Source organism: Mauremys reevesii, linkage group 5 (assembly GCF_016161935.1).
Source record: "Mauremys reevesii isolate NIE-2019 linkage group 5, ASM1616193v1, whole genome shotgun sequence".
NCBI classification, from domain to species: domain Eukaryota; kingdom Metazoa; phylum Chordata; order Testudines; family Geoemydidae; genus Mauremys; species Mauremys reevesii.
This window is the reverse complement of record NC_052627.1, coordinates 31,277,211-31,302,386: the sequence shown is the minus strand read 5'-3', so window position 1 is coordinate 31,302,386 and position 25,176 is coordinate 31,277,211. Positions and strand designations below refer to the sequence as shown.

At 41.0% G+C, this 25,176-nt stretch overlaps 1 protein-coding gene across 2 annotated transcripts in view; it reads left to right on the top strand.

The window, feature by feature from the left end:
* Nucleotides 1-17,563, top strand: part of HADH (hydroxyacyl-CoA dehydrogenase) — a 36,907-nt gene extending 19,344 nt beyond the window's left edge. For both annotated transcript variants that reach the window (XM_039540029.1, XM_039540028.1), the window contains 5 exons: nt 1,903-2,029; nt 7,682-7,771; nt 9,428-9,500; nt 13,861-13,977; nt 17,060-17,563. In XM_039540029.1, coding sequence (XP_039395963.1) covers nt 1,903-2,029; nt 7,682-7,771; nt 9,428-9,500; nt 13,861-13,977; nt 17,060-17,178 — 526 coding nt within the window. In that variant the 3' untranslated portion in view covers nt 17,179-17,563. The remainder of the gene's footprint in view (nt 1-1,902; nt 2,030-7,681; nt 7,772-9,427; nt 9,501-13,860; nt 13,978-17,059) is intronic.
* The last annotated feature ends 7,613 nt before the right edge of the window (nt 17,564-25,176 follow it).

Genomic DNA, 25,176 nt, shown 5'->3' with positions numbered 1-25,176 from the left:
CCTAACAGACAAGATTCTAAGTATTTGAGAGACTTCTGGATGGAAGTTCATTGGAAGCAATGGTGAACATTCTGAATCGGGTGGGTCATGAATTGTTGTCCTTCATATTCTTTGATCTTCGGAAATCTTAACTACTGATATCAGAATTGTGGGTGAAAAACATTCTTTCAGTGCCCTGCCCCAGAATAATCTAAGGGCTTGTCTACACAGTGCATTAGTCTGTCTAGAGAGGTGTAAATGCTAATGTACACTAGCATGTTGCATACTAACTGGCCTGTGCGGCCCCTGCTGGCACTCACTAAAAGTTCCCTAGTGCGCGTTAAGGTGCACTAGCATGGTGCGCTCCTTACACTAGAATTTACATCCCACTACTGTGGACTAGTGCACTGTGTGGACAAGCCCTAAGGCTTGTTTTGTGGTGCTGTTGCCAGGGAGAAGTGATTAAAGGATAGCTGGGGAGATGTGTAGGTACGTTTTTTAGAGACACTTTTGTGATTGTCAGACAAATTCAGATATTGTACATGAAATAAAAATGCAGCAGCTTTCACAGTCTCTTTTTACGTAACAATTGTTTTTCTAACCCCTCAAGTTCTGTGATGCTCTCCTGACTCAAAGAAGAAACAGTTTCTCCAAAGCTTTTTCCTGTCCCAGAACATAGTTATAGCTAAGTGAACTATGGTACATAACAACATTTGACTGACTCCAGGGGATGTTTTTCTGCGAGGGAGTCTGTTTAGAACAGGCAACTGGAAGTAAGGACTTCATTCCTGACTTTGCCACTGACTTGTGCGACCTAGAGCAAGTCACTTAATTTTTCTCTTCCTCAGTTTCCCCATCAGTAAAATAAACCTTATCTATCTAACGGGTGTTGTGAGGCTTAATAATTGAAAAATGCTCTGAAATCTCATTAACAGAAGGTAATATATGAATTATTTAAATTTAAGAACTGGTTTATGCCAATGGATGGATTTCCTTCCCTTGCCATTATAAATCTTAAAAAAACACCCCACCAACCACGTATCTGGATATGGTCCTGTCTGCCGAATGACTGTGCTGTATGCAGCAATTCTTGTCTCTTTGTGGCATCTCTGTTTTCCTGCTCTACTTTTCCCTTTTGCAATATATCTGCTGTCTAGATCTGTCAGTGTATACCAGGGGTAGGTAACCTATGGCACAGGTGCCAAAGGCGGTACACGAGCTGATTTTCAGTGGCACTCTCACTGCCCGGGCCTGGCCATGGTCCGGGGGGCTCTGCATTTTAATTTAATTTTAAATGAAGCTTCTAAAACATTTAAAAAACCTTATTTACTTTACATACAGCAATAGTTTAATTATATATTATAGATTTACAGAAAGAGACCTTCTAAAAATGTTAAAATGTATTACTGACATGTGAAACCTTAAATTAGAGTGAATAAATGAAGACTTGGCACACTGCTTCTGAAATGTTGCCGACCCCGGTGTATACTGTAAAAAGATTATTGGCAAAAATTTTCAAAAGCTAGGCTCCTAGATCTGAATTTTCCTGAAATAAGAGATTTGTGATGGGGACTACAAAACTTTTCTACTTTTAATGGAAAAAAACAAACACTTTTCTTGATCCAGTGAGGTGACCTATATATTCTTCTTGGAGTTAAGAATTCATACAGCTTTCAGAGACAAGCTTAACTATTGGTCATTGTGGTGCTATTTTCTATGCTGTGGAAAGCAGTGAAGGGTAGTGTCAGCTATGTATGATGGGGTACTTTTAAAAACACTTGGCCTACCATAGGCTAGCTGGAAAAAAAAGACACTCCTGATTAGCCACTGAATGCCCATAGCAAGTCTGTTGATCTTTAGGGCACAGACCTTGTTCACAAAGATAGCTGTCATTTACACAATCCTCACTTCCTTTCCCCACAGAAACACAATATTTGCGAGCAACACTTCGTCTTTGCAAATAACAGACATAGCGAACTCCACCACCAGGCAGGACCGCTTTGGTGGCCTCCATTTCTTTAACCCAGTGCCTTTGATGAAGCTTGTGGAGGTAAGTGTTTGATAGTATTCGGATGATAAATATTATAGCATGGCAATATACTTGCACTTTACTGAGAGTTCATTAAAGTAATAGGATGTATCCCAGCGTGCAGCCCTCCATACCAGGAGGAGCTACTTTTAGAGGTAAGAAGATGAAATGACCTCCATTCCAAGAGAAGGAGATGGACTGAATAGTCCAACAGGACTCTTTCATCTCTGACTCCTAAGACTCTCTGGTTGATCCATGTCCAATCAGCTTCTGGCCTCTCCGCTGAGACTCCCAACAAGAGCATCCGTTTTGATGATGATTTCAGTCACATGGACAACTATCTGATAAGAACTTTTTGTGTTTTAAGTCATCAGGCAACGGGTAGAGGAATTATGGTTCCTACGAGCCCAGGCTGGATATGAACTGATGTTAAAAGAGGTGAAAGACCCCATGTTCTGTTGCCAGTCCCTTCAGTCATTAATTCCTTTATTGTGAATGTTTCAGAACGTTCTAATCTAATCCTCAGGATCTTTGAAACAATATATATTTTTATGCTTCTGCAACGTTTCAGGCGAAGTGTGTGGAGATTTTGAAATAATTTGTTTTTAATACCAGGTTTGAATCTTTATTTCTCAGTTGTATTAAGGTACGAAAAATACAATTATTTTAAAGCTACTTCACCATTCATCTAAAGGCACATGTGCCTGGTGCCTATCTTTTTAATAGATCATAAAATATGTATTCATCTTGCTACTTAGAGTAGAATAATAAATGCATCCCCTGTGGAAGTGTACAGGAGCACATGAAGTCCGTCCCATCATCATAACACTACTATAATCCTTGCACAATTTATCCCCCTCACCAAAAAATAATGACCAACATAACTATTTTTTCTAACCTCTGATGCCTATTCAGTGGGAATAGGGGTGAGCCATAACCCCAGATCTGAAGCACTTACCATAATTCCCCCACACTCGGGGGGTGGGGGGCAGGGGAAAGGAGTTTGAATTTCACAGCTGTATCTATCTTTGAAATAGGTCAAACCAAAAACTGCAGAGACAAACACCTACAAAGCAAGATTTCCTCCTCCCCACGCCCTAAAGTGCTGTGCTTCTTTCTTTCTTTCTCTCTCTTTTTTTTTTCCCCTTGCCCCCAACATATGAATAATTCTAGAGTTTCCTCAGTAACAACATTCATCTATGTTGTGCCATCTATTATAACGTCCTAGTTTCTGAGGCTTATTTTTTTGTAATAATTTTCTGGATGAAATCTTCCATGCCTTATCTCAGTCCTAAAATACATGATATTTCAAGAACATTTGAACAAAATCTGCCCATCTTTTGAGTTCTGAAAATGTGAAATGATACACATTTTCTGCTGTAAAAATATTTCTCTCTCTTGAGGCATGAATCATATGGCAGATCTTTGCAGGCTGAAATTCTCCACCCTGCATAGTGAATACTGAGGACTAATCTTCAGGACAGCTTACAAAGTGGTATTTACAAGACTGTGTATCATCACTGGAGCTGGTCAAAACTCAGAATTTCCATTCCATGGGGAAACTCTGACAATGAGAAAATATTTTCCCACAGAAAAGAAATTCTAAAAAAAATTCATTTTGGAAAACTCAAGATGTTTCCGTTCAACTTTTTTCTCCAAAATGAAATGGAGCAGCTAGCAGCTCTTGGCTCCCAGGGACCCGGAGGGCTGCCTGGGGAATCCCCTGCTGTAGAGTGGGGAGTCTTAAAAGTCCAGAGAGCCCTGGTTCAAGCTGAGGCTGTCATGGTCCTGTCTCCACAGCAGGGAGTCTGGAAGCCCTGGAGTCTGTGACTGAGGCAATCTGTATGGCACAGCTGCCCCAGAGCTGCAGGCCCTGGAAACCCAGGCTTCCCAGCAGCTCCTCAAGGTAGCTGGTAGAACACCAGGCATGTAGCCGGCAGGTTTCCATCAGAACTCTTGGAGTGCACTGGCAGAAGTTTGTCAAACTGAAATGAATGAACATTTTGGTTTGAGGAATCGGCATTTTCCAATGAAAAACCGTTTTGTTTTTTAAAATTCCCAATCAGCTATAGTTGTCACTGTCCTGATCCTGCAAAGGGTGTTGGCATTGGGACTTTATGTAGGCATAAATATCTGTCTGGGTTCTTTTTTGGTAGGGCTGAAACCAATGTTAAAAACAGAAATAGACATATTAGTTTTTTCTTTTGTCTAGAGGCTCTTTCAATTTCAGGCTGTCCTGCAGCATCATAGTTTTTGGGTTGGCAAACACTGCAGACCAGTGTTCACTAGGTAGAATAGGTGTTTCAGATGGAAAAAAACCACACATTTGTATGTTTTTTCTTTATCATTACAACAGTGAGCTTTTGTTTAGAGAGACATCATACAATAATACAATCATCAGACCTCTCTAACAGGATGTTACCTTATTACATAGTGAGCATCTTTACACTACCCATGGCATGTCATCTCCAGTGATTTTTATCAAATTGAGTGAAAACTCTGACTACACATATTTAACAAACCAGGCATGGCTATAAATGTTAACATTCAAAAAAATTGGACAGGTATGTTGGGGGTTTTTGCAGGTGGAATGTTCTCTGTCTGAACATTGAGTAAGTGGTAACCAAATATGTAGAAACATTTCAGTTACCTGAGGTCTTATGAAGCTTATTTTTATGAAACCTCAATTTGGGGCCTAATTCCATGTGACATTAAACATTTATGTAAAGAAATGCAAGTTCAGATTCCTATAGTAACAATAATTCATTCATATTGCATATATAGAGTATTTTACATTAATAGTTTTGCTATTAAATGCTTGACAGAGATCTGTCTACCCACAGTTTTGCACCAATGTGAACACTTCATTTTTGGTTAAGAGTGGCTTATTTCAGTTTAGCTTAAACATGTTCCCAATTTAAGTTGAACTGGAATAAGTTTTATTTAAATAAAAATAAAAATATCCACATGGCCTTTTGAACTGGCTTAACTAAATCTGTTTAAAAATCACACTTTATATTAATCCTGGGCATCTTTGTGTATAGACAGGTCTTAATATACAGTGGGCCGGATCCTACCTTCCAGTATGAGCATTCACCTCTAAGTAACAAATGGTTTTAAGGGCAAAACTGAGTCTTGTTACAATGTGAGCAAGTTAAGAGTTCTGTTTAATATTTTATTATAGATAATCCCTTCTAAAGGACTTTAGTGCTTTTTCAAATCATATCTTTATAGCAGTGCTGAATGCAATGAACTGTAGGATCAGATTGCACTCAAATTCTGTGGTGATGAATACATGAGAACCTGCCTAGATACATAGTCCTCTGCTGCGCAGCACCTTGCATAATAATGGAGGAATTGCACATTTTGGCCCTACTCTTTCCAAAAGTGCCTTGTCTGTTTAGAGAAAATGAACCTGTGTGTCTTTTAAGGCCCTGTCTGAAAGACTCGATATGGTAACCGAATGGCACTCAGTTTCTTTGTTTCAGAATGACAAAGGTCAGAATAGGTGAAATCCACTTGCATTGCATTACCTAAAAGTGGAGGTCTGGAAGAAAGCAAACATATTTGAGGAGGAAAGAGATTCAGAACAGAATTGCAGGCTAAGTGATACTTTTGATTATACATCTGGAGAGAACGTACCCATGCCACTGCAGCAGGCTTCAGTATCGATTTAAAATGTTCTAGTGTATTTAAATTTTATATAGATTTTTTTTCAGTGGGACGTGCATTTTGATCCTGTGACACTTAAGCACTTGCTTTAAGGATTAACAGTTTGAACTCTGGACACTCTAGCCAGGTGGCTAACTAAAACTACACTGTTAAGATGCTGTGATGCTGAGGTCAAATCTGTCACAAATCCCTTTGACGATTGTCTAAAGGTCACTTATTTAGTCCATGCAGAAATTCTCACTGAATCTAACTGGACACTTTTCACAGACAGATATTCTCTTGCCTGGTTGGTTCTTATTTGCATGGGTTTAACTGATCGCCAAATGTGGGGTCAGGAAGGAATTTTCCCCCAGTCAAATTGGCAGTGACCATGTGGGGGTTTCACCTTCCTCTGCAGCATGTGTGTGTGGGTCACTTGCCAGGATTATCTGGCTATATCTCACTTAATCTTTTCCCTGCCATTGCGGGGGTCTCGGGTATTGGTGCCCCTCAGGCCCCTCCTATTCTCTGTCTGTGGTACACAACAGTCTAGTCTCCTACGGGCCATAATACTTGGTCTAATTTTGATAGTTGGAGTTAGTATGTGGGTGCTGGGTGGTGTTGGTGGCATGTGATGTACAAGAGGTTAGACTAGATCAGGGGTCCACAATGCGGTGCCCGCGGGCACATGTGTGTACCCGCGTACTGGCCGGCGGACAAGCATCCGCCGAAATGCCGCCGAAAAGTGGCATCACCAAGAGGCGTCGCTGCCGAAATGCCGCTGATTTTTGGTGGGATTTCGGCGGCGACACCTCTTGACATTGCCGCTTCACGGTCCTCGGTGGCTCGTCATCTGGCACCCGCCACCTGGAAAAGGTTGGGGACGACTGGACTAGATGATCTGGTGATCCCTTCTGGCCTTAAACTCTGACTCCTTTTCAGAAAAGAAGAACAGAGTTTTTGGGGATTTTTCCTTTGACAGTTTGAGAGACTAGTATTTGGGCTTCAAAATTCCTAGAAGTAAAATAAATTTAAGCTTCCTTGAAACTGGTGTACCGTCTTATGTGTGAATGTCTTCCAGATGCTTAGATCTAACTTCAGAAGAGAAAACACTACCATTTTACTGCTGAGAAACAAATCCTGCGGTTTTTATTCCATGCTCACTGTGTTTTTGTGTTGATATCAGTCGTCATTCTGGTGTTTAGGAGACCAAATTCCACTGAAAATCTTGTGATATAGTCTGCCTCTCACTGCTTATGTAGCATAGTTGATTCTGAGTGGCTGCATAGAGAGTCCAAGTTAACTAACAAACGTTATTTCCAGAGCTGTATTGGCATCATTTTCTCGTTCTGGGGCACTAATAAATAAGTAAACAGATATCTTGTTCAGTTCAAACTGTTAAAATCTTTAGAAAAATCCAAGTTTGCCAAAAGGTGAGGACAAAATTGCTAAGAAAATAACTTGGGTCTTTCCTGCTCTTAAGCTTATACAAGGCCTTTGCACAGTTTGAAAAGTAGAAATTAAAAACTGTTTTCTTTAGACTTCATGTGTTGATATAATAGTGTCTGTGCACCTGTTTATATTGGCCAAGGAAGCCATGTTACGCCCTTTCTATGAAGAACTGTGTGTAAACATGGTTCTCTAGAATGTCGCCAATGTGTTTCCCTGGGCATTAGAGACCATATGGCTTTTGAAGTTTTTATACTATCCACACAGGAGGCTTTGCAGTAGAGTTCTAAACAGATGAACTCCATTGCTTTGCACCTGATGGACTTTTTAAATGTCTTACAGTAACAATTTCAGAACATGGAGGGTGCTTTGGAGTGCTTTAAAAGAGGTTTCACTGTTTTATTGTTATATGTATATTTTTCCGGGTTAGTGTGACTGTTCTTCCTAATATAGATATTTTGTGGAATATTCAGAGAACATTCTGAATCATGGTTTAATTTTTGGCACAGTTATCAGGATGGGGAGAGAAAATGGCTTCTGGTTGCTTATTAACACATGTTGGTTCCCTGCTAGGTCATCAAGACACCAATGACCAGCCAAAAGACTTTTGAGTCACTCATGGAATTTACCAAAACATTGGGAAAGAATCCAATATCTTGCAAGGCAAGTAACTCTAGATTGTGAGGAGAGACGCGCAGCAGTTCTGTTCTGCTCATTTTAAAAAACTGTTCATTTTAAGGTGGTGTGTAATTGCATGAATACAGTGAAAATTTTCTACTCTGCTTCTGGTGCAGATCATCCGTTCCCATGTAGACCCCTTCAGGCGAGAACAACTCTCTAGCTAAAAGTCCTTGAAAGAGAGAGAGAGAGAGATCCCAATCTGCCATATCAGTGTGTGAATGGGGTGGGTCTGGCTGTTGTGTGGAAAGGGCAAGGGATAGTTCTGGCAAACCTAGTGCAGATCAGGTATCACAGTTAACTGCTCCAGTCCATTCAGACCCTAACTACAGTGGAGAAGCAGAAACCCCTCCCACTGGAATCTTGGCCCCCTTGCCCTCCAAACACCTGAGGCACCACAGCCAGTTCATGTGCTGTTTTGCTTTTGGATCCTCCACTATGGGTAGTGTATGCACATTATTCCCTCTCAATGCAGGTCAGGCCAGTATTAATCTTCACTGCTTTCTGCTCATTAGCTGTAGAGAGGGCTTCTGGGGACAGGAGTTGTGGGGAAGGGGGGGCAGCGCGATTGCTCCCCACCTTTCATGGAGGCATCTGGCCCATAGAAAAAATGAATTATTGTCAAGTAGTTGTTGGCATCCTGGGTTTTGTTTCCAGCTGTACCACTGCATTGCTTTGTGGTCTTTGGCGGTTTTTTTTAAAATCTCCGTATTCCCAAATCGTAAAGTGTAGATAACTCTTTCCCTTCTCATCAGTAACTGTTTGTAAAGTACTTTGAGTTCCATGAGTGAAAAGCACTATGGAAGTGAGACCTTCGACAAGTTCCTTCAGCATTCTGTGCGTTAATTTTCCCCTGTGTAAAGTGGGGATTATAATGCTTCCCTAACATTGTGAAGTTCTCAGAGTATATACTTGCTGTAAGAGTGGGAGGTGTGGTGTTTTTATTAATTATCCTAACGTGATAGTATATTAAATAATACTGGTATTTACAGTACTCTTTCATATGTTCTATTTTTCATTTCCCTTTACATTTTTGATTACTATAGAAGCTTACATTAAAACAAGATCTTGGTTGGTTGAGAGTCAACCTGCCCCTGCTGCATAATTCTCAACCCAGATCATCACCTTCTGTTTGCAAAATTGGTATTAGTTGCTATTGAAGTGATTATGATGTCACAGAAGTTTGATTTACAATGATGAATAAACAACAGGAGTAGATAAGCTCTTAAGCCATGAATGTGTTTGTTTATTAATAAATTCACACACAGAAGGGAAGAACTCCTCTCACTAGATCACCAAATACACCCAGTACCAGCAGAATTTTTCTGACTAGCTAGTATTTTCCAAGTAGCTTTCTAAGAGGCAACACCGAGTCTTCTAAGATGAATTAATAATTAAGAATGGGGATGAGGCACTTTTAGGTTCCTCAGCCATATTTGATCACATAATAGTTCTTAGTTATTAGATTCATTTCTGTTAAACAAAAGTAGTGAACAGGTAAATCAAGCAAAAGACCAGTAGTCCAGAGTGAACTGAAACTTGGTGAGTTAGTAAGAAACTTCCTTGTTGAACTTGTAATACAACATTTGGCAATAGTATCAGTTTAGAGGGTTTATTTAGAATCTCTCTCTTTTTTTGCAGGATACCCCAGGATTTGTTGTAAATCGTCTCCTGGTGCCATACCTGATGGAAGCAGTCCGGCTTTATGAGAGAGGTATTTACCAGTGGTATTTACTCTGTGGGATGTTGATGTTACTCTGCTAGATATTAATCTCTTCCGATAAGTGTTGGGATTGTTATAAATCTTTGATCTTTTAGGAATCAGTTAGGTGATAAAAGGTTGTGATCACATCAAATGTCAGCCTATAGATGTAATTAAAAGAATTTCTCACCTGAATTTTGAGATGCTGAGCAATCCCTGGATGCTGAATCAGTATTTATAAATTGGTTATGTGAATTTTCCAATGGCTGGGAAATGCTTGAAGTTTAGAGATGATGGGGAGAGTTGGCTTGGTTAGAACACCTGTTCTTGGGTTAAAATGGGTGACTTTTTGAACACATCTTAAAAGCCTAAGAGCATATGTACACATGAAAACTAATCCAGGATAAAGTAGGGTATGGGTTTAAAGTGGATTAACTATTCCAGATTAACTCCATGTGCGGACGCTCTTATTTCTGGAATAAGAGTGTCCGCACCTGAAATTAATCTGGAATGGCATTCTGGAATAACTCCTCTTGTAGATAAGCCCTAATACCCATTTTCAAAAGTGTCTTGGGCACATAGGAACCTTGGACTTTCTGCACTTAAACGTTATATCTGCATAGCTACAGTGGTCAAGGATTTGAAAAAACCAACCCCTGGGCCAACATAGCTATGCCAACAAAATTCCCAGTGTAGGTGCAGCTGGTGTTCCTACACCAACAGAAAAACTACAGTTGCTGTAGGCTGTGTGTATACTGGGGTGTTATGCTGGCTGACTGAGCGACTCGGTAGTGTAGACAGAACCTCAGTCCCATTGACTCCCAGTAACCTCCTGCTCCTCTCCCACTAGCTCTAGTTGCTTTAGCACTAAAACAGGAGTTCCTAGTTTCTTTTGCATTAGGATTTGGAAGGGAAGGAATCCTGACTCCCATAACGAAGCCCCGTTAATCTTAAAAACCTAAACCATTTAAAAAAAAAAAAGCTAGTAATGTGAGTGGATAAGGGCAAGTTACAGACGCCATGTCTACACTACAAAATTAAGTTGACCTAACTTACACTGGCATATAGGCACCGCAGTAATTACACTGTGCCTGTCTACACTTTTTCTCCTTGTATCAGCAGTGCACATCCTCACCAGGAGCACTTGTATCAATTGCACTGTCAGTTTGGGGCATTGTGGGATAATTCCTGAAGGCCAGTAACAGCGTAGTGGGGCAGTTACGTCGGCAGGAGCAAAATCTAAGTGTAGACACTTCCATAGTTAAGTCAACATAAGCTGCCTTGTGTCGACTTAACCTCGGTAGTGTAGACCAGACGTTAGTGCAATTGTTCTTATTTCAGGCACTCTGTTCATCGCTGCATGCTATTAAGATTGTCTTTTCAAAGTTTTGTTTTTGAAAGCAGCATTTTCTTACAGATGAAAGCACTCCATTACCAGGATTCCTGCTAATATGCTATAAATATTAAAAAATCTCCTTTATAGCTTATGGAAGTGATGGTTTGATCTCCAGGAGAAATTTAAACTTGTGCTACTTGTTTATCCATCAACAAATGTACCTAATTACATCTCGAAGGGAGAATAGAGCAAATTACAGTGACTTGAAAGGCAAAGGAGTGGGGGTGGAGAGGGACAGCTTTTCTCTTAATAAAATATCACAGTTTGGAATACATTGTGTGGGTGTTCTAATGTGTTAAGGAGATGCCTTTGTTAAATGATGGACGTGATTTTACGCACTTAGGAAGACAACATATTTTTAAATTTATAGAAAAAATTGACAAAGATTTTATAATATCTACTCCCCTTTGCCTAAGCAAAAGCATTATTTTGATTTCAGCTTTGTTCTGGTTGGTGTTTTTGGTTGAAGACTACAAGGATTCCACACTTGTTTAAAACTTATTAATGAACTTTAATTATTTAATGAATAAATTTAGTGTGTTGATTGAAGTTGCTTTAAAGCCTGAAGACCTGAAGTTCACGTTGATTCATATTCTCTGTTGGAACGTGTTGTATCCTATCTGTTCCTCTTGTGTTGATCCTCATGGTAGTGACTCGAGTCAGGTTAGAAAAAGAGAATTACTCTACTGACCTTGGCAGGGAAGCTAGGATATTTCTTGACAATAATAAACATTGAAACTTTAATTTTATGGGGTCAATCATTGAAGTCCTTAGGTATGCAAAGTACCCACTGACTCAAATGTGGTATTGTGCCTGAATAAAGATTTCAGGATTTCAGTTTTTGCATAGACTTTATTCCTCTAATGAAACTGTTCAAGTAATTATTTAAATTGGTGCCTTATTATGAGGATTAGTATAGGAGAGTTCATATTGCGCTCTTTTTATTGAAAAACCAAGAAACCCCAGTAAATGAGTCTGGCTTACATGGAATCCTGTAATTAGGTAGCTCTGACTATGAATTGGGGAACAGCTTTTTTTGTACTGTTATCCTTCTAATTGTATTCTATCTTTTTGTTTCTAGGGGACAGGGAGTTCTCCTCCAACTAGTTAATGTCTGTAGGTGGTCAGGTATCTAAGGCTTTGTCTACACTGGACTTTTGTCAGCAAAACTTTTGTCGTTCAGGGTGTGAAAAAAAATCTCACCCCCCCCCCACCCAAAACGACCAAAGTTTTGCTGACGAAAAGCACCTGTGTGAACAGTGCTTTGTCGGCAGCAGAGCTCTCCTGCCCACAAAGCTACCGCTGCTTGTTGAGGGTGGAAGCTTTTTGTCAGCGGGAGAGCTCTCTCCTACCGACAAACAGTGGCACAGCTGTCGCTAAAAGGTGTGTAGTGTAGACAGAGCTTCAGTGGTAACGTATCTACTATAGCAAAGAAAGTAAACCAAATATTTTGCTGTTGTAAGTAGGTACAATTCCATGAACTTCAACCTAGTTGCATCCATTCAGCTGTGATGAATTAGGCCCAATAGTTTAAATCACGTTGAAATTAAGCGTCATTAAAAAAAATATTGTCTATTAGTGAAACAGGCTGGTTCTTACCATCTTTCAAAAGTAAAATGTGGATCCCAAACATTTCAACATGATTTTTTAAAAAAGGGCACAGAAAGGGAAATGAGCCTTAAAAACAGCTGCTTCAGAAGTGGATCAGCAATTGAAGGTGTCATGCTTAAATAAAAGGCTGTTTGAAAATGGATTGCTCATGTTCCACAATTCAGAGCATTCTCGTTGATTTATGAATAAGAATGGAGCCCAGGGGCTTGAATCCTACAAGCTGCTGCACACTCTCATTTCTCAGCAATCTTAGTGGGAGTTGACTTGACGCGTCACAGAATTGGGCCCTTTGAGACTTGTTTAACTCGATCACTTCAGGCTTGAACCAAAGTCCCTGGAAGTCAATCGAAAGATTCCCTTTGACTCCAAGGAGCTTTGTGTATGTCCCCTTAATGGCTAGCCTGTCCTGACATCTTTCTCTGTATCTAATCTCTTATCTGGCTGAGTTCTGTTCTACCTTCCTTTCCTTTCTTTTTTTTTAAACCACATGAAATTATTTCTCAGATTCTCATTATAAAGCTATAAATTAAAAGTCTCAGTGTTTTGGAAGTTTATTAATGAAATTTTTGTATATTTTTGTATATTTTGTATATTTTGTATTTTGTATTTTTAGAAAGTCTGAAATGCAGAGACTTACACCGGAGCAAGATATTTTTATGAAAACTTAAAAATAATGAAGCACAACATTTCTTCAAAGTGACTTGTTTGCAAGGTTTCAAACAACTTTAACTTCAGTTAAAATGGTGTTTTCTTCTTCTCCTGCTAGCGTGCCCTGGATTAGGGGGTCTTTTTTATTATGATCCTCACATACAGCACAAAAGCCTGTGCCGAAATAGGCAATAGAATAAGGACGAAGTCAGGAAAATAGGAATTAGGCCCACAAACATACTGTGGGAGAGGCCCAGCTTTGTACTCTTCTTTCTAGCACTTCCTGCCTGCTCCTGCTTTGCTGGCTGGGCCCACATTTTGTAGCCGTTGAGCCCCCATGGGTCTATCGGTTTATTGGCTTCTGGATTTTTCTCACAACTTTGATCTGTGGGTCCATGTATTTGGCCTTAATCTGTACTTGAAAGTATGCCAGTGAGGATGATAGCGCTATTCTGTATGCCAGTGAGGATAGCCAGATAGCGCTATTCTGTATACTACTTAATATTTACTGTTTTATATTTCTGCTGATAACCATGCCAAACACAACGCTTATTTCCATAACACATTTACTGTTTGCTGGCTCAGTTTCAGTGGACCTGCAAAGATTACTGTAAAGAGCTGTGCCAGCATGAAATAACACTGTGTTAATTATTTAAAAATGATGGCAAATAGATGCAGAATCTTCTCTGTTCATCAAACTGTCAATATTTTCTTTAGGAGATGCATCAAAGGAAGATATTGATGTTGCTATGAAGCTGGGGGCTGGCTATCCCATGGGTCCATTTGAACTGCTGGACTATGTTGGGTTGGATACCAGTAAATACATTATAGATGGTACTGTATATGCATTTTCTTTCTTTCTTAGCTAAATTGTAACTGGAGGTGTCAACTTAAGTCTGACTCTTCCTCAGTTTAAACTGAGTGTAAGTGACTTTGCCAGTTAAGGATTGGGAGAATAATCCTGAATGATCAATCAGCATCAATAATAACACGCCTTCGTTTTCAAAGGCATGTGTGTACGACATAGGGATGGTTCATGCCAAGTGGCTATGGTGGTTCTGAGGGTCCCTTTGGTGCATCCGCACTAGAATAATTAGTACCCGTGTTGCAGCACTGGTGTTCAGCTGCTAATGCAGCCATGGCTCAGGCTTTGAGCAGTTTGCTAACATAGCCCACCGCTGGAATATAGGTGCTTTTCTAACAGGGACCAGGCCACAGTATGTTGTGGGGGTGAGAGAAGCATGAAATGGAGCTGAACTGTTGAACTGTTCCTCTTCCCCCTTAAAGAATGTGAGGAGAGATGTTGTGCTCCAAAGAACACCATAAACTCACTCTGTAAAATCGCTTCCAAACTTCTCTGGCTTTAATTTGTAAAACTGACTTAAATCTCCTTGGCGAATGGTGCATGTGTATACATGAAGTGAAATAAGAAACCCTTTTGCCTATGCAGTTTTTGTTTTGATTGGAGGAGCTCTACTAATTGATTTCCAACAGTTATTTTGGAGAGAGAAACCCACCTCTTTAAAATAAATGTGGTTACTGCAACTCTAATCAAACAATTAGGAAAATGGATTGCACACTGCAGAAAAACAAGTTGTCTGCTTTTGAGTGCCAGAGTGACTGGAGAGTGTGGCAGTTCATAGCAGCATAAGGGGAAGCTATAAAGATTCAGCAAAAATATATGATAGGAATCACAGCACAAGGACATGCAAATTCTAAATGCAGGCTTGTGTTTACTGGAGGTAATTGTGAGAGATAACTTGGAAGTTTGCCATAGAGTTAAGCAAGTTGGGTGAAAGGGAGCTCCCTTCTCGTGGAATGGTGTAAAGATTGTGTGGAAAAGTAACTGGGAAACATCAGGAAGAGCGGTCAGAGTTCTCAGTTTACAGACACTTTTCTTGATACTAGGAGGGGAAAAGTGATCATTGGGAATCGTCTTAAACTAGTCTCTTTGTCAAGACGATCTCCAGTGGGTGAGCTGGGAGCGTAAGTCTTCAGATTGTGGGTAGTAGAGGCTTAAATAAGAAGCATAAATATGTACATATCACTTCTAATGAATTTCTCATATAAATATTATATAGTCTTCCTTCTGTAACAAGTGTGTGAGAGTGTTCCCAGACACGTTTGTCATTATTGTTGCTCATACTCTACCTTTAGTGTTAAAGTGTTTATTGCTGAGCACGATACTTAAGTGTTAATATCCTGAAAGCCCTTTTCAAACAAGAGCTCAATCCTCAAAACATCTCTGTGAGGTGTAGGGAAGTAGTAGTAGCCTCATTTTACTGATGGGAAAACCAAGAATGGTTATTTGGCTGATGTAGACTGTGTTTTCAACGGAGAGGTATCAATGCAGGTTAATAATCCCAATGAAACTGTAGAAGCTAATGAAAAATGGGGAAGAAAGGGAGAAGAGGGATGAATTGGAAGTGACAGGTATTTAGGAATCTATTTCCTCCAGTTCATTTTCCAACATGTTTTACAAACCATATTTCACTACAGAGCTAATAGAGAAGTCATTTATATGTGTTAAAAGTTGAATGTCTCGTCATGTATAAGTGAACAACAAAATACGCAGTTCTAAAGCTCTTGGCTTCTCAATGGCTATAAGATGTCAGACCTCAAAAGAAGATGGTCTGAGTTTGATTCCAACCTATTATCCCTATAACCTAATGCCTCCCCTTGCTGTGCTCAGTAACAAGGGCCCATAGTAATTGTTTTCCTGTAGAATTATTCTGGCAAATGTATTTTGAGGGGTCAGGTATAAGTGCTGTCCTTGCAGAGGTTACCATAGTGACATGTTTCATGACAGCTGCTCCCCAGCATGCAGTAGGTCTCAAGATGAAGGGAAGGGCCCCTCTCACCCCAGTTGATAAATGGTTGGACACTGGTTTAATGACTGGCCCTGCTTTCCTGATCAGAAATAGGGGGCTGAGGAGCAGTTGACACGTTGTCTGACTGGAATTGTTTAAACAGCTCAGATGTATTCAGCTGGTGTTCTAAAAAGGTCTGCTTGAAACAGAATTTCACTTCCAGAAAATGCTCTTCAGTAAATCACTGAGCTTTCTGTTAATCAATACTTCTGAGCAATGTTACGTTTTCTGACTGTTGCACAGATTAAAATCCTTCTTTCACCCTTGCTCTTCCAGTCCTTCCCTCTTGTCTCCTAGACTCTCCTCAGTATTTTTAGCACTATATAATATCCCAGCTGCTGGGACCATGGCGATAACCTCCTTCAATAATATGTAGAATATACCTACGGTGTAATCCGTTAAGGTACATGGGTGTCTGAGTCCTGTTTTTAGACACCACTGCAATGCACAAAACTTCCATTCAGCTGCCACCTAACCCTGTAGGTGCTTAAGCTCACTCAGCACCTAAGCTTCTGCATCTGGTCATGCACACGGCAGCCTCTCTCTAGGGACCTGGGCAATCTCCCACCTGAGCCCCAGAGCAATTCACATCTCAGGGAAGATGGCTATCTAAGTCACATGCAGGGACTTGATCCAGTAGGCATGTGTGCTCCACCTCCTAGCTGAGCCCCCTCAGGTGAGTTCACACAGAACAGCTGGTGGGAGGGAGAGGAGGAGAACCTCTCTGATTATCTTTAATCTAGTGGTTAGGGAACTCACCCAGGATGTGGGAGACCTGCAGCTCCCCCCCTCTGCCTGATAAGGAGAAGGGATTTGAACAAGGATCTGCCATCTGAGATGAGTGCCCTAATCACTAGGCTCTACAGTCACTAACTTTTTCTCTGGTCCAATTAATTAAAGTGGAAGAACTTAAATAGGAGAGAATGACGAGACCCACATGAGAACATTTCATGGAAGAGTACTGAAGTGTTCCTGACATCTAGGAGCCTGTCGTCTTTGCAAATAATAAATGTCACCACTAACCTATCCTTCCTTTCTTCCACCAGGGTGGCATCTGTTAGAGCCAAACAATCCTCTGTTTGCTCCGAGCCCGCTGCTGAATAAATTAGTAGAGGAGAGGAAGATGGGTAAGAAGACTGGTGAAGGATTTTACAAATACAAATGAACTCCAGCATATGAGGAGTTGTCAAACCATCCATATAAGCATGTGCCATGCAGCATTTCTCCTACTACACTAGGAATGCTGCGTGACCAAACCTTTCCTAGAATGTCACAGGCGGTTCTGTGCATTTTGATTGTAATCTGTCTCTGAAGTGATTGTTTACACCAGTTAACAATTTCTGTGCTGAGAGCCGATTTGGTAGATTAATTTTTTTTGTAATTCTGAAAGCTTTACACACATGGTGCCTTTGTTGATCTTCCAGGCACAAGACATTTTCTTGCAGACAAAAGTGAAAACAGCATTCATGTATTTGAACAGTTTATTATATTAACAAAATAACTCCTGCACATTTTAGTGAAAATAAAATTGTCAACAATTCTGTATTCAATCCACTGGCTTTGAATTGGTGTACTTGGTTCTAATCCACTGGGTGGCAGTCTGTTTGCGTCCTGGTAAATGTAGAGGCAGAAATGCAATGTCTGATTGTGTTTTGACGTTTAAAAAAAAAAAAAAGCTAATCTATAGACCATAGTAATAGCTGGGTTACAATATAATAGTACCTTAAACAGATTATTTTATAGGTTCTATATTTTTAAAAATTAATCTTGAAATGATTTGTACTGTCATTTGTGGCTGACTCCTCAGGAAAAAAGGTGTTTAATACTGTGTTTTAAAGCAGTAATAATTTCTATTGGGGTAGCACTTAAGGGCTCAAATCATTGTGCTAGCTGCTGTACAAATATATAACAAAGATGGCCCAGCCTGGAAGAATGTATAGTCTTAAGTACATGGATTTATTTTAAGCAGCTAGAATAAAAAGCTTGTGAGCATTTTTATAGATTTTTGGGGAGTCCTATAAGCTAGCTTTTTTTTACTGGGACTTTTTCAAAAACTACATTTATTTTTCATAGTGTCACTCTCCTTGTACCAGGCTGCTGTAGTTGAGCTCTTTAAGATCAAGTCCCATCTGTGTAAACGTATAGGCAGGGCACTCTTTATAATGGGTCCTTGGGTTTGGAATTTTCTTTCCCCTGGGCTTGCAAGAGCCCACATTTTGTTAATATTTCATGCCTGGTGCAAAGCCCTCATTTTCTCAGGCTATTGTGGAGGAAATGGGCAGAGGGTCGGCGTGTTCATTTCTTTGGTAGCCCTTTTCTATTATTTAGATCGTGATACTTTATAGGATGGGTGCCTATAACTATATTTTATAAAGTTGAAGAAATAAGATGACAATTCTTCCATCCAAAGATCCCGCAGAGCTTTGCAAACCCTCATTGTACAGATAGAGAAACTGAGGCACAGACCATTAAGTGGCTTGGCCAAGGTCACATAGAACGTGTGTGTCAGAGGCAGGAAGAGAAATCATTAACTTCAGTGAGGCCAGGATTTCAGCCCAGATCTGATGCCCAGTCCTGTGCCCTATAAGAGCAATGTCATATTAAAGAAATCTTACTGTAAACCAAAATTGTTGGTACTGATCCCAACTTAGCTTGTTAAAATTGAATAATTTTTTAAAATATAGTTATCTTTTTATGATCAGTGCTCTTCACTTTTTGAAATTCTTCCAGCATGGACACAGAAATGGAGGAAGTTAGTTTCATTTTAAGGTTCTCAATATTTGAATTGTGAATCATGTGTTTTGTGGAAGCTTTTTTGTTTTAAACACAAAATCAATATTTGGGGCCAAATTTGAGTTGATAGTCTTCCATTTAATCATAAGATCATTTTTCATGTAATTTGAAGGATTTATGTTTAAAGTCCTGCATGAGCTATTTCATCATAAACTTAAATATAATCAATCACCAGTAAATATGATATTCTGGGAAAACAAACTTTCCCTTGTGCAATGTTTTCTTTTCAAGAGCAGTAACAGGTACAGTTTGTGTACGTGCATATAAAATATATAGCCAAAATCTGCAAGTGGCGTTTGTAGGTTCAGCTTGCTATTCCTGAAAAGTTTTCCCTCCAAAACAAATGGAACATTTGAAGATGCTTACTCTGAGGGAGTGGTGTCTGTGTCCTTCAGGAATGCTTGGGACTGCTATGCCAGACAAAGCAACATAGGTAAGAGATACCAGGGCAACATTTCAAACCTGAGTGCCCCATAAATCCATATCAAGGCACAGAAATATAGGGTATGCATAAGTCCCATTGAAACTGCACTTTTGAAAACCAGTCTACTTTTGTTGATGCATCTTAATATGGATTTAAGGGGCTAACTTTAGACACCCAGGTTTGAGAACATGGGCCAACAGCCATCAAATAAAAAATAAACTTTTTTTTAGGCTTACTGTTCTCAGGAATGCATAGAACTTGTTGGAAGTAACTTGTGTTCAAGGGATTATGATGAAACAAATCTGAAGTGATAACAGCTACAAAAAGCCTTTGTGCTACAGTTCAAATGTCTCTTCTCCAGAGATGATTATGCAGTAGTTTGAGTCAATTTAAGATTCAGATTAGGGCAGTGGTGATGCATGAGGGATCATACCCCTATAGGAATGATTTCTTTTAATGACAAAATGGGATTCAAATCAAACTTGAAATGCAAATAGTAAATGGAAAATTGTAGAAGAACTTTTTCCATCATTTTCTGGCAAAAATTTGTTTAAAGACACCTTTGGGAAATTAGCTTAAAATGACTAATGAAATTCAACCAAGGAAACACCTGTTTGTACCTTTCATCACTAAAGATTACCCAAGGATTCAGCTCCTTGCCCTCAAGGGGATGAAAAGAGGATGTGGTAACCTGGCCCTGCTAACCACTTACGCTCTTCCTGATAAAGTAAAGTAAAGCAAATTGTGAAAAACTGGGGAATAGGGAAGAACAAAATGTTTGTTGTTTCCTTCTCTACTTGCTTTTGTTTCCTTCTCTACTTGCTTTTAAACCCTTTGTCCTCCTTGTCCTTTTTCTCAGCAGGAGCATTCACTGCATTTCCCTCAAAGCTTTGAGATGTGTGCTTGGCACACATCTGGGGGACAGCTTGACAGTCAACAGAGGAGTCGGACACAAGCCCAGATACTGCAGCTGGAAAGATGGCTCAGAACTTAGCATCTGGGTCATTTGGTTGCCAAACATGCTCCATCTATGGTCATCCTAGCTGCTGACTGTTGAGGAGAGCACAGGAACACGGCCTACTTCACAAATGCAGTTTTAACCAGAATCTTAATCGGGCTGTCTTAGTTGGAATGCTTTGTACTGCTCCACTTCGAGAGGGAGGGAGGTGTAAAATGCAAGCCGTGGCAGTGAGTATGACAGGGATGCTAAGAAGGATCAAGCCTTATGCAAAGGTCATAACCTGGCTGCCTGTTGGTAGAGGAAACACACTCTATGTTGTATCAGCCCCAAAGGATATTCCTTCTAATCTCTCTTTTTGGCTTCATAATTAACAGTTGCCCAGTAGATGAATGCAAGCATATTTTGGTTATGTTTGTACTTACAGATGTCAGTCTGATTCTTCAGCATGTTACTGTGTGTGATGGGAGCACTACTCATTGCAGGATGGCACCTGGGGATTAACTCTGCCAGGCTGACACCCCTTCTAGTAGTTATACTCGGCCCCTCTCTCACTCCAGGAACTGCAGGGTCCTCTTTGTGACTCAGCCCTTGGGCCTGGTCACTATGTGGTTTCCCCTTCCAGGGATGTGTATCAAAGTCCCCACTTACCAGCAGTTTCAGGCAGTGCTCCCATTTGCTGCCCGAGGTGCCAGTCCCCCAGTGGCTGGTAGTGGAACCTGACCCTGTCCTCTACTCTGGGTTCTGGCTGAGGGACATTCTAAATAGTAGCCAAGGTGGGTTCTCTCCTGTGCCTTGCTGCCTTTCCCTGAGCCTCTCGGCCCTCCCAACTCCTCTGGGTTTGCCAGCTTCTCAATTCCCTCCTCCCAGGGAGTAACCATGAGCTATTTGTCTTTCTACACTCCCTTCCTCCTAGGGAATGACTGCAGACTTACCTCCCCCACAGTTTGCTGTCTTTCTATAAGCCCTGCCTGCTCCCACACAGGTGAGCTTCCCCTAGTTAGAGCTTTCCACCCAGGCTTAATTCTCCCAGATTGCAGCCTAATTGGCTGATTGAGGCCACTTGGCACAATTCAGTTCTTGCAGGGCCAGTGTGGCGTGTACACCACGTAGCACTGTGGTAGATATTTTCCTCCCTAGGTAGTGAGGATAGCAGCTAGATATCCATATTTAAATGAATCTAGGATGAGCCTATATGTAGTTGTTTTTTAAATGGTGTGGAGGACATTTGAGAAAAGATTCTTGTGCACTACCTTTTTCCATTGGCAATCACAGAACATCTCTGGCAGCTGTAGCAATGGGTTAGATGAAAAAATAATACAAAAACAATTACATGTATTGTAGCTGTTTTTAGATTCACTTTTGGCAGCTGGAAATGAGAATTCATCACCATATGACCTAGCAGCCTTCCACTGACCACAGCTTCAGAATCTGCTGTGTTTTGTATGCCAGGAGGAAAGAGTGATTGCGCAGCCAGATGAAGCTACTTGAAAAAGGTAACCCTTTCATCCCATAGACCAATTGCCCTTTGTGCCTCTCCCTCAAAGCGTTTGACCCAATGGTTTTGGAGCTAAAATGCAAACGTCATTTTAAATTAGCTTTTTGTTTTCTAAAATGTCAGCGAATTGTGACAAAAATGGAGCTATGCAACAGTTACGGCCCGGGTTCTTAACCCGAGAGGCACAACCCGGTGTCAGGGACTCAGTGCTGCAGGCATTCAACAACCATGAGTCGAGCCTCGAAACATGATGATGTTGGCTTGAAAATCATGAGTTTTGGGGGTTTTTTTTAAATGATAAATGCTTGTTTTATTAACCTGGTTTCTGAGCCTTTAGTGTGCACTCTGTCACATTTCAAGCTTTTCTCTACCACCATCAGGCTAGAAACTTCTTCTCTTTTTAAATGAATGCTCAGATTCTCCGGGAATTGCCTGCCTCCAGCAGCTTTAAGAAAATTTCCTGTATCATGAAAGCTGTCATTGTAGGGTTGCAACTACTCTGCCCTTCCCATATTGCTAATATGGGTAGATCCTAGCTAGGGAGAGGGGACTCTGGGGAGTGGTGTTATGGAAAGGGGTGAGAACAACTTGTCTAAGCCAAAGCCTTTTTACCTGTGTTCCCTCCTTTAGGATGTGTGTTGTAGCAGTAGTAGCTTCCACATGGTGGGATTCCACCGTTCCTTTAAAAAATAAAAAAGGGGTGACCACAGTTAGAGATCTCTGTACTGCTTGTTGTTGCTCTCTGAAGGATGATGAATTATTCCAATTCTTGCAGGAGAACTGTAATTTCATTTTAATCTCTTAAATGCAGTCTTCCTACTCTCTTGGATACTTGGAGTATCAAGGAGCTAGGATTTTTTTTTCCTGTTTCATTTAGACAAATGCTCTTCAAACAAGTGTTTGTTTTGATGTATTCCTGATGATGATTTCAAATGTTTTAAAACCCTCAGCTAAAAAAAAAAATATCAGCCCATAATTGTCAAATAACATAACATGCTTTTGCCATTCTCAGAACTGGAAAAAGCCACTTGCCCGTAGCATGTTAGAAACTGTCCCTGCAAAGATGTTGGGGAATTGTATCTTGCACTGTACTGCAGGAGACTGCATATACACCATACATTCCTGTTGGTGCATGTGGAGGTAACGGTGTGATCTGGGTCAGGAAATCTACATAAAGGCCTGGCAGCGAACCGGTGCAGAACAATGGGATTGCTGCTATTTATGTTAATTCGCCATCCAGTTGTGTTTCTGTAGAGCCGCTCTGTGCTTATGTTAGTTACGTGGTTTTTCCCCCATCCCTACCCCTTTGTGTTAGTTTCTAGTGTGTGTTACCTTTTTGCATTTTGTTTTAAATTATAGTGCAAGCACTTTGGGGCAAGGGACAGAGCCTTCCTGTGTGTTTGTACACAGCCTAGTGCAAATAGGGCTCCACTCCTGACTGTGGCCTGTAGGCGCTCCTGATGTATAAGTAACTTAATACTAGAAGTGCCAGTTCAGGTAGTTAACTCATGTATTTCTGCTGCATGTGGTGATGTTTATAATAAAGTGAAGCAGGAAGTCAGGTTTGGTTTTCAGCCTTGGTTCGGATGCTGCAGGTTGGGTAGAGTGCAGGAGGATTTTTAAGTACAGGGCAGCAGCTTAGCAGACACTAAGGGACTTGGGTGTTACAATGCTGAGGGCCCTGCTGCCCAGTTAGACATGCAGGATCCCCATGCTTTGTGTGGGAAGAATTAGGGGCCTAAGAGGGATTCTCAGAAGTCCGCAAGATGAGTGGAGTGTTTCCTAAAAAAGGCAGAGGAGGGTTTAGGTCCCACCTCTCAAAGATAGTTGAGTGCCTAACTTTTGGGCTGAAGGGAGCACCTGGCTCTGCTCAGGATTCACAGCTGTGAACCCTCTTCTGGAGTTAGGCACCTATGCCAGGTCAGTCCTTTCCTGAGAAAAATGACAGAGATTTGGCAATAGAGTGGGAGTCATAGTCCAGTGGTTAGATCACTCACCTGGGATATGGAAGACATTTTTCCAAATCCCTGCTCTTCCTGACTTGAACTCGGCTCTCCCATAATCACGATGAGTGCACTGAGCACCGGGCTTTTCGTTTTTCTGGTGCAGATATACACACAGTATACTGTCTTCCTGCTCGGATCACCTCTGGCTCTCTTGTGGGTGGGTTACGTGTGCTCTCTGGATCAGGCTAGATAAGCAAGAGAATGCCTAGTATAAGAATCCCACTGGGCCTTGGGTGACTTTTGAGCATGCCTTCTAGCACAAACATTAGTGCCTAGGGCATTTAATTGCCTTCAAGGTTAGGTGGCAGCTAAGCAGATTTTGAGGATCTCAGTTGTACCTAAATGTTGGACTTAAGTGCCTAAGTCCCTTTGTGGATCAAGCCATAAGTAACTGCACATATCCTGACTCTAGTGTTGGCTGTTCCAGACTGCCAGACCATAGGATTGTTCCTATTCTGTTCTCTGATACTATTTGTTGGTGCGTTTTTCTTCTGCTTAGTAACAGCCTGAGCTATTCTGGTCCCACATTTCTGCCAGCAACCACTTCTAGGGTGGTTTTCCATAACTGGACAAACCCTTACAGTAGACACACCATTCAAAAGAATGCAAAACGTTTGTCACTAGTAACCTAACCTCCCACTGGGGGCCTTAGCTCCAGCATTGAACGGCTTGCAGATTAACCACTTTTGCCAGCAAGCAGCTCTCTGCTGAGCTGTGGGAAGAAGGTTGTAAACCTGCTTTTGGGAAGGTTGGTCTACAATAAATAGCTGGTACATGTATATGGTGAATTAACACCAACTAAAATCCCCCTTTTCTGCATAATTGCTTTAGTAAACATACAGTACAGCAGAAACTTGCTCAACTGCACATATAAATCAAATGGATTTTTGAGATTGCACTGACCAGTGAGATTTGGCTGCTATGATGAGGGCAGGGCCGGTATAGGTAACAATGCTCCCATGTCCTCTTGACATGCAATCATGCCATAGCTGAGCATGTCCACATCTAGTCTGTAAACTTCATCAATCCCTTGTACAGCTACTTTCTGTTCTGAGGCCTGCTATATTGATTCTTCTGGGAGGTAGGTTCAAGTACCTCGTCCAAATCAGGACGAGTGAAGATTTGAACCCAGGTGAGCCCTCTAACTACAGGGCTGTTTGGTTATCAGCAGGGTGGGTTTTTTGTGGGGGAAGAGGGTATATCTACCATCACCTCCATATTCGTGAGAAAGGGCTGAGCAGAAGATAGCTAGGCACTTCCCATTTCACCCCTGGCTTAGGTGCCTAAGAAAGGGATTCAAAGAACCTAGCAAGCTGAGTTAGCCTCTCCAACACATGGGGAGAGTTAGGTGTCTAGGCTCCTGGCTGTGGATTCCATGGGGAAGGAAGGTGCCTAAGTCCCCACTAGGGGCCTAACCCTTGGTGGCCAAAGTTTTTCAAAACTGGCCCTAAGGGTGAGATTTTGAAATGTGCCTAAAAGATTTA